The sequence below is a fragment of the Anomaloglossus baeobatrachus genome, chromosome 1 (assembly GCF_048569485.1).
Source record: "Anomaloglossus baeobatrachus isolate aAnoBae1 chromosome 1, aAnoBae1.hap1, whole genome shotgun sequence".
Lineage (NCBI taxonomy): Eukaryota > Metazoa > Chordata > Amphibia > Anura > Aromobatidae > Anomaloglossus > Anomaloglossus baeobatrachus.
The window spans coordinates 919,141,434-919,153,963 of NC_134353.1; the positions used below are offsets into that span (position 1 = coordinate 919,141,434).

At 44.1% G+C, this 12,530-nt stretch overlaps 1 protein-coding gene across 1 annotated transcript in view; it reads right to left on the reverse strand.

The window, feature by feature from the left end:
* LOC142302092 (acyl-coenzyme A amino acid N-acyltransferase 1-like) overlaps positions 1–12,530 on the reverse strand; it is a 37,976-nt gene that overhangs the window by 17,591 nt on the left and 7,855 nt on the right. Inside the window, exons 2-3 of the mRNA XM_075343177.1 lie at positions 10,063–10,540; positions 5,568–5,770 (exon numbers count right to left, since the gene is read on the reverse strand). Of these exons, the coding sequence (XP_075199292.1) occupies positions 5,568–5,770; positions 10,063–10,522 (663 nt within the window). The 5' untranslated portion in view covers positions 10,523–10,540. The remainder of the gene's footprint in view (positions 1–5,567; positions 5,771–10,062; positions 10,541–12,530) is intronic.

Below are 12,530 nucleotides of genomic sequence, written 5' to 3' on the forward strand. Positions count from 1 at the left end.
AGCTTGTTCAATAGCAAATTTTCAGCAGGCACTAATGATACCTATAAATGTGTTTCAATGTGTAACCCGGGCCTCGCGCATGCGCATTAGGGCGCGCGCGCGGTCATTGACCCTTTCTTAAAGGGCCAGTGTCCTCCAACAGGATATTTGAAGGATCAGGTACTGGGTATATAGGGGGATCCTTTCCAAGTGGGCGGGGCCTGTTCTTCGTGTTTTCTAAGCTAGGAGTCAGGTCTCCTTGTGTCTTGTGATATACTCACCTATCTCTCTCGTAGAGCCGCTCCTGCCTCGCCAACCGGTCCTGACAATACCCGAACCCCGAACGGTGACGGCCTGCCATCCCGTCAGTTCCTACCATCTCCGATCCCTGTGGTGACCCGCCTCCTCGCTCCATTGGTTCCGGACCCTGCCTGACGTCATCTCGGCCTCCGAACCTGAGCTCCGTCACCTGGACTACCATCAGAGACCCCGTGGTCCCAGGGACTTCTTCACTCCACTCCTCTGAACGGACTGTCCTGCTAGTGCTCCGGCTACCGGGCACCTTGCCCTCGGTGAGGTGTTCAGCCCAGTGGATCCACCTCCTGGGTCTGCCCGTCCACCTGGCCCTAACAACCTATAAATGTGTTTGCGTAATTTTCAGCAGTCCATTAATGAACGAACAAACATTACCGACTTTTAGGGCAAGTGCTCAGGGTTACCGAGCCCGAACAAACATGCAAAGGCTCGTATCGAATTTGAAATTGACGAACATTTATTGAACAGGTTTGCTCATCTCTACATATGATCAACAAGTAATTTTTACACTGCAGGGCACATATTCAGTTTTTTTAGAGTTTACTTAGCTCTATTTCAGATGGGTAATGGAACAGATCTGCCTGAAATAGATGTTGTATGCACATACCTTTAGTCTGACTTACCAGCAGAGCGTGTTACAACTAAAAGTGCCTAGGGCAGCATAGTATCATAGTATCATAGTTTTTAAGGTTGAAGGGAGACTCTAAGTCCATCTAGTTCAACCCATAGCCTAACATGTTGATCCAGAGGAAGGCAAAAGAAACCCCAATGTGGCAAACAAGTTCCAATGGGGAAAAAATGTCCTTCCTGACTCCACATCCGGCAATCAGACTAGTTCCCTGGATCAATACCCTGTCATAAAATCTAATATACATAACTGGTAATATTACATTTTTCAAGAAAGGCATCCAGGCTCTGCTTAAATGTTAGTAGTGAATCACTCATTACAACATCATGCGGCAGAGAGTTCCATAGTCTCACTGCTCGTACAGTGAAGAATCCTCGTCTGTGATTATGATTAAACCTTCTTTCCTCAAGACGTAGCGGATGCCCCCGTGTTCCAGTCGCAGGCCTAGGTGTAAAAAGATCTTTGGAAAGGTCTCTGTACTGTCCCCTCATATATTTATACATTGTGATTAGATCCCCCCTAAGCCTTCGTTTTTCCAAACTAAATAACCCCAGGTTTAATAACCTGTCTTGGTATTGCAGCCCACCCATTCCTCTAATAATCTTGGTGGCTCTTCTCTGCACCCTCTCCAGTTCAGCTATGTCCTTCTTATATATCGGTGACCAGAATTGTACACAGTATTCTAAGTGCGGTCGCACTAGTGACTTGTACAGAGGTAGAACTATATTTTTTTCATGAACACTTATACCTCTTTTAATACATCCCATTATTTTATTAGCCCTGGGAGCAGCTGCCTGACACTGGCCACTAAAGTGAAGTTTACCATCCACCCATACACCCAAGTCTTTTTCTGTGTCTGTTTTACCCAGTGTTCTACAATTAAGTACATAATCATAAATGTTATTTCCTCTACCCAAGTGCATGACCTTACATTTATCTACATTAAACTTCAATTGCCACTTCTCAGCCCAATCCTCCAATTTACATAAATCTCCCTGTAATATAAAATTATCCTCCTCTGTATTGATTACCCTGCAGAGTTTAGTATCATCTGCAAATATTGAAATTCTACTCCGCATGCCCCCAACAAGGTCATTTATAAATATGTTGAAAAGAAGCGGGCCCAATACTGACCCCTGTGGTACCCCACTATGAACTGAGACCCAGTCCGAGTACGTACCATTAATAACCACCCTTTGTTTCCTATCACTGAGCCAGTTTTTAACCCAGTTACACATATTTTCCCCTATCCCCATTATTCTCATTTTATGTACCAACCTTTTGTGTGGCACCGTATCAAAAGCTTTTGAAAAGTCCATATACACAACATCCACTGCATTTCCCTGGTCCAGACTTGAACTTACCTCTTCATAGAAGCTGATCAAATTAGTTTGACAGGATCGATCCCTCATAAACCCATGTTGATACTCTGTCATAAGGTTATTTTTCTTGAGATACTCCAGTATAGCATCTCTCAAGAAACCCTCAAGGATTTTACCAACCGTAGAGGTTAGACTTACCGGCCTATAATTTCCCGGCTCAGTTTTTGTCCCCTTTTTGAATATTGGCACCACATTTGCTATGCGCCAGTCCTGCGGTACCGACCCTGTTATTAAGGAATCTGAGAAGATTAAAAATAATGGTCTATCTATCACAGAACTCAATTCCTGTAGTACTCTGGGGTGTATGCCATCCGGGCCCAGAGATTTGTCAACCTTAGTGATTTCGAGGCGGCGGCGTACTTCCTGCTGTGTTAAGCAGGTAATATTCAAGGGTGAATTTATGGTATCACTGGTCATGTCATCTGCCATGGCATTTTCTTGTATAAAAACCGTAGAAAAAAAGTCATTCAGCAGGTTGGCTTTACCCTCATCCCCTTCCACCATTTCACCAAGACTATTTTTAAGGGGGCCAACACTATCGCTTTTCAGTTTTTTACTGTTTATGTAGTTAAAGAATATTTTAGGATTATTTTTACTTTCCCTCGCAATGAGTCTCTCTGTCTCAAACTTAGCTAACTTAATTTGCTTTTTACATATTTTATTTAATTTTCTATAATTATATAATGCCTCATCACTACCTACCCTCTTTAATTCTTTTAAGGCTTTCTGTTTTTCTTTTATTGCTTCCCTTACAGCTCTATTTAGCCATAGGGGTTTCCTCCTATTTCTAGCATGTTTGTTCCCATAGGGTATATTTTCTGCACAAGCCCTATTCAGGATGCTCATAAAAGTCTCCCATTTGCTTTGTGTACTTTTATTACTTAGTACATCATCCCAGTTTATTGCACTAAGATCATCTCTCAACCGTTTAAAATTTGCTTTCCTGAAGTTTAGTGTCCTTGTAGCCCCTCTACTAGACATCTTACTAAAGAATACATGAAAACTTATTATTTTGTGATCACTATTCCCCAAGTAACCCCCAACTTGTATATTTGATATGCGGTCTGGCCTATTGGTTAGTACAAGGTCTAGTAGTGCTCCCCCTCTTGTGGGGTCCTGTACCATTTGTGAAAGGTAATTATCTTTCATTGTTATCAAAAATCTATTTCCTTTGCTGGAACTGCAAGTTTCTGTTCCCCAATTTATATCAGGATAGTTAAAGTCCCCCATAATAATTACCTCTCCGAGACTCGCTGCTTTATCAATTTGCTTTATGAGGAGATTTTCTACCTCTTCCATAATATTCGGCGTCTTATAACACACCCCTATCAGTATTTTATTATTCATTCTTCCCCCCCTTATCTCCACCCATAGGGACTCTACATTCTCAGTACCCTCACATATGTTGTCACGCAGGATGGGTTTTAAGGATGATTTTACATATAGACACATACCTCCCCCTCGCTTATTTGTACGGTCATTCCTGAATAGGCTATAACCCTGTAAATTAACAGCCCAGTCATAGCTCTCATCCAGCCATGTCTCTGATATCCCCACTATATCATAATTTTCTTCCAATAATATTAATTCTAATTCCTCCACCTTATTTGTGAGGCTTCGGGCATTAGTGTACATGCACGTTACGTATGACTCTGTACCTATATTCCTGCTTACTGTATTAACTGTCCTAACCCTTCCCCCCGTACCACCCCCAATTTCATTACTTGTGCCCTGGTCACTATCTGCACTACATTCCCCTTCTATAAAGTGAATACCCTCGCCCCCCATTCCTAGTTTAAACACTCCTCCAACCTTATAGCCATTTTCTGCCCCAGCAGAGCTGCACCTTCCCCATTAAGATGTAGCCCATCCCTAGCATAGAATCTGTAGCCAACTGAAAAGTCGGACCAATTCTCCAGGAACCCAAAACCCTCTTTCCTACACCAATTCCTGAGCCACCTGTTAACCTCCCTGATCTCTCTTTGCCTCTCTGGTGTGGCTCGTGGCACAGGTAGCATGAATGTCAAATATGGCCCTGCGTACGCCCATTGTCGACATTTGAGAAATTATGCCGATCACAGTCAACTCCTCCACATGCGACCTCGACTACATATAAGCTACTACAAGAAATGCATTTAGAATCTCCTCGCCCTTTCTGTAAGGCTTGGGAAATGGAACTTCTCAAAACCTTTACAAAAGCGCAAGGGGACAGATATTTTTCCCTGTCTCACAAATCGGTGCTCACCTCTAAGTCACAAGAGACCAATTTTAAGATAATATCTAGGTGATCCAGGGTTCCCTGCACCTTGTACAAGTGTTTTCCAAGAGTCTCAGACTTGTGTTAGCATTGCTTGGCAGCAGTTGGGACAATGATGCATACAGGTGAAACCAGAAGTTTGCATACAGTATCTAAAAAGGCACATCTGCATGTTTTTCTCACTCTCTGACATGAAATAATAAACTTTTCCCGTTTTACGTCAATTAGGAACCAAAATTATTTATATCTGCCAAATGCCAGAATAATGAGAGAGAGAATGTTTTAAGACATTTTTATTACTTTCTCCAAAGTCAAAAGTTTACATACATTGCCCTTAAAACTGTATGACTAGGGAGAAACGTTTTGGATCTCCTTCCACAAGCTACTCACAATAGTTGGTAGGAATTTGGGCCCATTCCTACTGACAGAACTGGTGTAACTGAGCCATGTTTGGAGGTCGTCTTGCGCGCACCAGCCTTTTCAGCTTTTCACATAAATTTTCAATAGGATTGAGATCAGGGCTTTGTGATGGCCACTTCAAAACAATGACTTTGTTATCCTTAAGTCACTTTGTAACCAGTTTGGCAGTATGCTTTGGGTCATTGTTACTTTAACCCCAGTGAGAGCCATTCAGAGACTGCAAATGGCTCTCCTTGGGGTGCCTGTATACATCATGCAGAGAAGCATGCCTGCGCATTGGGGTCATTGTTTTATGGATATCCTCCATTTTTGTAGTTGTGATACCTTTTAATGGCTAACTAAAATTTTTTTGTTTCTCTCACTGAGAGCAATCAATCATGTTTCATGGATGAAACATCAGAGCACTGGCTATACTTGTCCGAGTTGTGTGAGTACCCAAGCACCCCGATGCTCAATCGAGAAACAAGTAGTGCCGAGCCCGCTCGCTCATCAGTAGAAATAACCATGTAATGACATGTCAACTATTCGATGGACTCCTTAACGCTTAAGTCTTGCTAACATGTTTCTATTAATAATTCTAACTTACTTTTGGATGATCACATAGAAATTGAGCGGCTTCTTCAAAATATTTTAAATCCATTTCACCAAAGGAAATAGGCAAATCATCATAACCATATATAGCCAGAGCAAGAGAGGCAAAACCATGGCTGGCCAGGAGGCTACTACGATACTCTAAAAGGCCACCAATACCTCCAAACAAGTCAATAACTCCTGGAAAGGGTCCTTCACCTGAAGAGAATATAAGATAGAAACAAAATAGATTTCAATAAAATTGAAGACTAGTTAAAGGGAGTTCCATTTTTTTTTTTTTTTTAAATCTATCTGTCTTTAGAGAGTCCATATCATGTTTGGAAGGTAAAAGAAAAGGCAGATCCTAAAGTTTGGCATGACATATCAAGAGAGTAGGAGAGTGTGCCGCCCCCGTGCCAGCAGCATGTGCTGCTCAGATCCGGATCTACGGTACAGCTCGAGGGGTTCTCCGGACCCGGGGGTCGCGCGGACACTCTGAATAAAAGGGGGATGTATTTATACGGGATTGGTTGTGACGCCACCCACGGTGTGTGGTGAGATGTAGCACCACCGCTGCTGTTGCGGGGCTCCGGGGACGTTGGGCTGGCAACTGGATGTTAACCCCTCCGGGGCAGAGATGGATGTCCCGGGGCCCAGTGTCTGTATGCTGAGGATGGTGATTGAAGGGGCCGGCGCACCCAGCCAGGCCGGGGATGTTACTCACAGTCAAATAAAGCACACAAGTCCTGTGGTAAACCAAGGTGATGGTGGCCGGCTGCCACAGACGGGTGTATCTGATGCCACACCCGGGTTGGTATCAAAGTCTCTCTCCTCTGAACTTAGTGTTTTGTAGAAAGGACGGTGTGAAACACGGGAGTCCGCTGCAGGTCCTTTGGTTGGGAGCCGTGACGGTCTGACGCTGACCCTTGGGATCTACGGGCTCTGGTGGTTACCCTATCCCTCTCTGTGGGTGGTTGTCTACTTTTACGGACTTAGGTTGGGACAGGACCTATAATCCTGCCTTTAATTGGTTAATTAGCTAGGCTGTCAGTGCCGGTCCTGGCTTCAGGGTCCAAGTACCCCCCTCTGTGCACACGGTTTCCGGGTCGGTTCTCCGGTGTCGGTACCGGCGGGCTACAACCCTGTCCCGGTCCACCTCGGATCTCCGGCAGCCGTCTTCCTGTCTCCTGCAGACTCCAGCTACCGTCTGCCACCTAGCCAAGGTTTCAGGGCTCCGACCCTGGCACCTGCCAGACTTCACCTCCACTCTTCAACTCAACCTTATCTGATCTGACTGTTTTCCCGCCCCGGGCTCCAGAGACCCCTAGGTGGGCGTTTCTTATATGCCTGGTCCCGCCCACTGGTGTGTCTGTCCTTCCCTGAGGGGGTGACTAGGGTTTCAGGTCGGCTGTTTTAACCCTTCGTGGGACTGATGTTATGCGGGGGCCTACATGTGCAACTACCTGGTTTTACAGGGCGCTACAAGAGCAGTAGATTGAGTGGGAGTAGCGTATGTACACTGTGTGCAGAATTATTAGGCAAGTTGTATTTTAGAGGATTTTTTTTTATTATTGATCAACAACTATGTTCTCAATCAACCCAAAAGACTCATCAATATCAAAGCTTAATATTTTTGGAAGTTGGAGTGTTTTTTTTTTTTTTTAGATTTGGCTATCTTAGGAGGATATCTGTTTGTGCAGGTAACTATTACTGTGCAGAATTATTAGGCAACTTAATAAAAACCAAATATATTCCCATCTCACTTGTTTATTTTCACCAGGTAAACCAACATAACTGCACAAAATTTAGAAATAAACATTTCTGACATGCAAAAACAAAACCCCAAAACATTAGTGACCAATATAGCCACCTTTCTTTATGATGAAACTCAACAGCCTACAATCCATAAATTCTGTCAGTTGCTTGATCTGTTTACGATCAACATTGCGTGCAGCAGCCACCACAGCCTCCCAGACACTGTTCCGAGAGGTGTACTGTTTTCCCTCCCTGTAGAGCTTACATTTTATGAGGGACCACAGGTTTTCTATGGGGTTCAGATCAGGTGAACAAGGGGGCCATGTCATTATTTTTTCCTCCTTTAGACCTTTACTGGTCAGCCACGCTGTGGAGTAGTTGGATGCATGTGATGGAGCATTGTCCTGCATGAAAATCATGTTTTTCTTGAACGATACTGACTTCTTGCTGTACCACTGCTTGAAGAAGTTGTCTTCCAGAAACCGGCAGTAGGTCTGGGAGTTGAGCTTCACTCCATCCTCAACCCGAAAAGGTCCCACAAGTTCATATTTGATGATGATTCCAGCCCATACCAGTACCCCACCTCCACCTTGCTGGCGTCTTAGTTGGAGTGGAGCTCTCTGCCCTTTACTGATCCAGCCTCGGGCCCATCCATCTGGCCCATCGAGAGTCACTCTCATTTCATCAGTCCATAAATCCTTTGAAAAATCAGTCATTTCTTGACCCAGTCTTGACGTTTTATCTTATGTTTCTTGTTCAAAGGTGGTCGTTTTTCAGCCTTCCTTACCTTGGCCATGTCCCTGAGTACAGCACAACTTGTGCTTTTTGATACTCCAGTAACGTTGCAGCTCTGAAATATGGCCAAACTGGTGACAAATGGCATCTTGGCAGCTTCACGCTTGATTTTCCTCAATTCATGGGCAGTTATTTTGCGCCTTTTTTGACCAACACACTTCTTGCGACCCTGTTGGCTATTTGCCATGAAACGCTTGATTGTTCGGTGATCACGCTTCAAAGGTTTGGCAATTTCAAGACTGCTGCATCCCTCTGCAAGACATCTCACAATTTTGGACTTTTTAGAGCCCGTCAAATCTCTCTTCTGACCCATTTTGCCAAAGGAAAGGAAGTTGCCTAATAATTAAGCACATCTTATATAGGGTGTTGATGTCATTACACCATACCCCTCCTCATTACAGAGATGCACATCACCTGATTTACATAATTGGTAGTTGGCTCTCAGCCTATACAGCTTGGAGTTGGACAACATGTATAAAAAGTATCATGTCATCAAAATACTCATTTGCCTAATAATTCTGCACACAGTGTAGATCATATTGGATGGATAGTAGATCATATTGGATTGGATAGTCACCGATTAGAGGGCAGGTCTGGAGCTGGCAGTCGCTTTCCAAATCTTTATCTGAGGAGTAGTGCTCTTGTCTGTAATGTGAAGGTGTTGCTGGACCCCCAGTCAAGTGATCTGAACTGTTTTTTTATTTGCAAGGGTAATATCCAAGAGGTGGGATGCATACTTGGAGTTTAATTTGTATTGCATTCCACAAAGGAGACATACATACATCTGTAGGATTTTCAAGTAATCACTCCCACTTGCTCCACTGTGGGAGAAGGGAGGTGGAAATCTTACTACTTCCATGCTTTCTAGAGATACTCACTGTTAGGAACCTTCATGTAAAGCACCACTCCAGCGTATTTGTGTTTATTTCCTCGCTGGAGTGGTGCTTTAAATCTAAGTACCCTGCCCCTTGTCTTATACTCTCCCTGCGGGGAGTTCCAATGTTTCATGGGACACACATGAGGTCACAACAACTCAATACAAGTCTATGAGAGTCTCATTCTGTCTCTCATAGACTTGCAGTGAGAGCTTGTGACGTAGCTTCTGACCTCCAGTAAGTCAAAATTTACTGTCGCAAAATGGTGCCGCAGGACCAGTGCAATGCCGACAAAAGGTGAAAACACCAGAGGTTGATTATAAGGCCAGGTGACGGGGACTCAGAGTTAAATCACTAATCCCCAGCATTGGAAAAAAAACCCACTGGAGTTGTGCTTTAGAGGAGCCAGGAGAGGGGAGTAAAGGGTAAGGGAAGATTGGGCCAACCAGCACTTTTTCTATAGGCCATGAGAGACTGCTCTGTTTGGGCAGAGTAATATTATAGCAATGCATAGAAATGAGGATGTAAGAGACTTGTGAAGATTTAGCAAGGGGTTGAAGACATTGGAGATGGGCACTACAGGTGTCTTAAAAAATCATGTGGTCACAGAAGCATCAACATTGATTTAAATGAATTTTCCCATGTTTTAAAGTAATTGCAATAGGTTATGGCATCAGTATAGGTTCATCGGGGGTACAATTTCTGTATCTCCCATGCAATCCCGAGAATTGGTGTAGGGCAGCCTCACATTTTACATTTTTCCTACACAGCCACATTCCTACCCAACTGGAGCCATCTCCATTGATGTAAATGCAATGGTGACAAATCAGTGATGGCACAGTGCTCTACACTACTGTTGCTTGTCCCTCCATTATTTGGATTGGGGTCCTAGTGATGACATCACTTTCGAACATGAGAACCTAAACATTGATGTGTGACATGAACGTTAACTACTCTTGCCAAAAAGGACACCACATATTATGTAGAACTCATGGATTACAACCCCCAAAAATCTTAATAGTAACTGTATTACCCTGATAATTAGGCCTGATATTGTTATGGGTTTCTTTTTACACTGTTACCTACCAGGTGGCAGAAAAAGCGCTCCTCGTATCCGTCCTTCTCTTATTAATATTCTCTGGACTCCGGGAGCTGAGTACCATCTTTCAATGACCTTGGTGGCAGCAGGTTCAGCTTCATGGAGTTTGAGCTCCAATGAGGAATATAGCTCCAGATGAATCAAGAAGGGACTTCCCACTACATCGTGTTTTATCAGCATTTCAAATGGGATTTTTGGTTTAAGAGCCCAGAATAATCCCATTGGACAGACTCCATGGAAGTCTCCACCAGTGGCGGGAGATTTCTCCAAATCCACCTTCCCTTCCATGTCTGTCTTGTAGAAAGCTCTGGAGTGAAATATATGACCTTTCTCATCCTTCAGCCATGCTCCTAGAGTGATTATCTGGTCGGGGAGAAGACCCCAAGCTTGGATCTTCACAGGTTCATCAGCCAAGGAGATCTCAGGAGATACTGATAGACCAACCATATCTGAAGATCAAGGAGTCTTAAATGGGAAACAAGGGTCAAGAAGACACAATTAATATTAAAGTATTTGATAAAAGTATTTATTGTCACAGAGTTTCCACATACAACACTTCATACAATCAACTAATATAAAGGCCCCGTCACACGCAGTGCTATCGCTAGCGATATCGCTAGCGAGCGTGTCCACCCCCGTCGTTTGTGCGTCACGGGCGATTTGCTGCCCGTGGCGCACAATATCAATTGGAGCCGTCACACGGACTTACCTGCCTAGCGACGTCGCTGTTGCCGGCGAACCGCCTCCTTTCTAAGGGGGCGGTTTGTACGGCGTCACAGCGGCGTCACTAAGGAGCCGTCCAATAGAAGCGGAGGGGTGGAGATGAGCGGCCGTAACAACCCGCCCACCCCCTTCCTTCCTCATTGCCGGTGGCCGCAGGTAAGCTGTAGTTTGTCGTTCCCGGGGTGTCACACGTAGCGATGTGTGCTGCCACGGGAACGACTAACAACCTGCATCCTCAACAATCAACGATTTTATGAAAATGAACGACGTGTCAACGATGGACGATGTGGTGAGTATTTTTGATCGTTAACGGCCGTTCGTTGGTGTCACACGCAACGACGTCACTAACGATGCCCGATGTGCGGCACGGAATCCATGACCCCGGCGATATATTGTTAGATACGTCGTTGCGTGTAACGGGGCCTAAACACTGTGTACTTATGAGGAACAAGAAAATACTAGTCATGTTGTTTCTTGACAGGAGTTCAGGCAGTCATAGTTATTTCACCAGCATCCAATGCATTATGATTATTAGGGTGTATATGAGCAAAAAAAAACTTAGAAGGAAGAGTTTCTCTTTGCACAATTTAGGGGGAAATTATTAAAAAAAGGCCGATGACTTGGAAAAAAAATTGTTGTAAAAATAAAGTTGTCACAGGAAGCCTGCCCCATGTACCGAGGAGTCCTCTAAAATCTATGCCTGCGTCATGGAGTAGCAGCAGCATTAGATGTCAGGGCATTGATGCCATGTACATCTGCAGACATGAACAGCATCTTTACATGGAGCTGTATGGTGGCACCAAAGCTGACGCTTAGATTAGGGTTGGCCTCAATGTGGGTCTTCTGATCTACAGATATCGGTAGAGCCGACCCTGGCCTGAATGGTACCCTGTGCAAAAATGCCCTTTGGTGCTCCTACCCTACTAATGTTTTACCCAATTTCCTAGGACACAATTGAGGACAGGAGGCCATTTCTTTCATATCCTAAAAAATTTGATTTCTTCATATGTATTGTACAATAAAATCCTCCAAATTTGTGTTGGAAAATCTGCACCTGAAATCCACATTAATTCCACCACATTTGACTTCGTTCTTTTAGGGGTCTTCTGTTCTCATCCATTTATGCTATATCTTTGAATATTACATAGTGGATGGTACATGCAGATCTCACCAATGTGACCAACATGTATCTGGAGAATGAGGCGCTGCTACTCATCATGAAGAGATTATATAAATTCCTGTACACTTGGATGGGAGTTCTGCCATCTCTGTTCTGGGAGTGTCCATGGCCCCATTGGTGGGATCTGTATCTATTATACAAATTCTGTGGATCAATGTAAAGAATATGAACAACAGACAATGCACCATGGAGCTTACAGCTTGTGCCGCGTGTACTCAGGACCAAAGGGTGCTCTTTATGGAAGAACTATGGCATATATACCATTCTTTAATCAGTGTGGGCTCACACCAGTTGGCAATGCTTCTGAAGCTCATCATACACAACACAGTTGCTGCAGAACCTCATCATAAACACATCAGCTGCTACAGAACCTCATAATACACCTCAGCTGCTACAGAACCTCATAATACACACCTCAGCTGCTGCAGAACATCATCATACACACCTCAACTGCTGCAGAACCTCATTATACATACATCTGCTGCAGACCCTCACTATATACACCTCAGCTGCTGCAGAACCTCATTATTCACATCTCAGCTTCTGCATGAT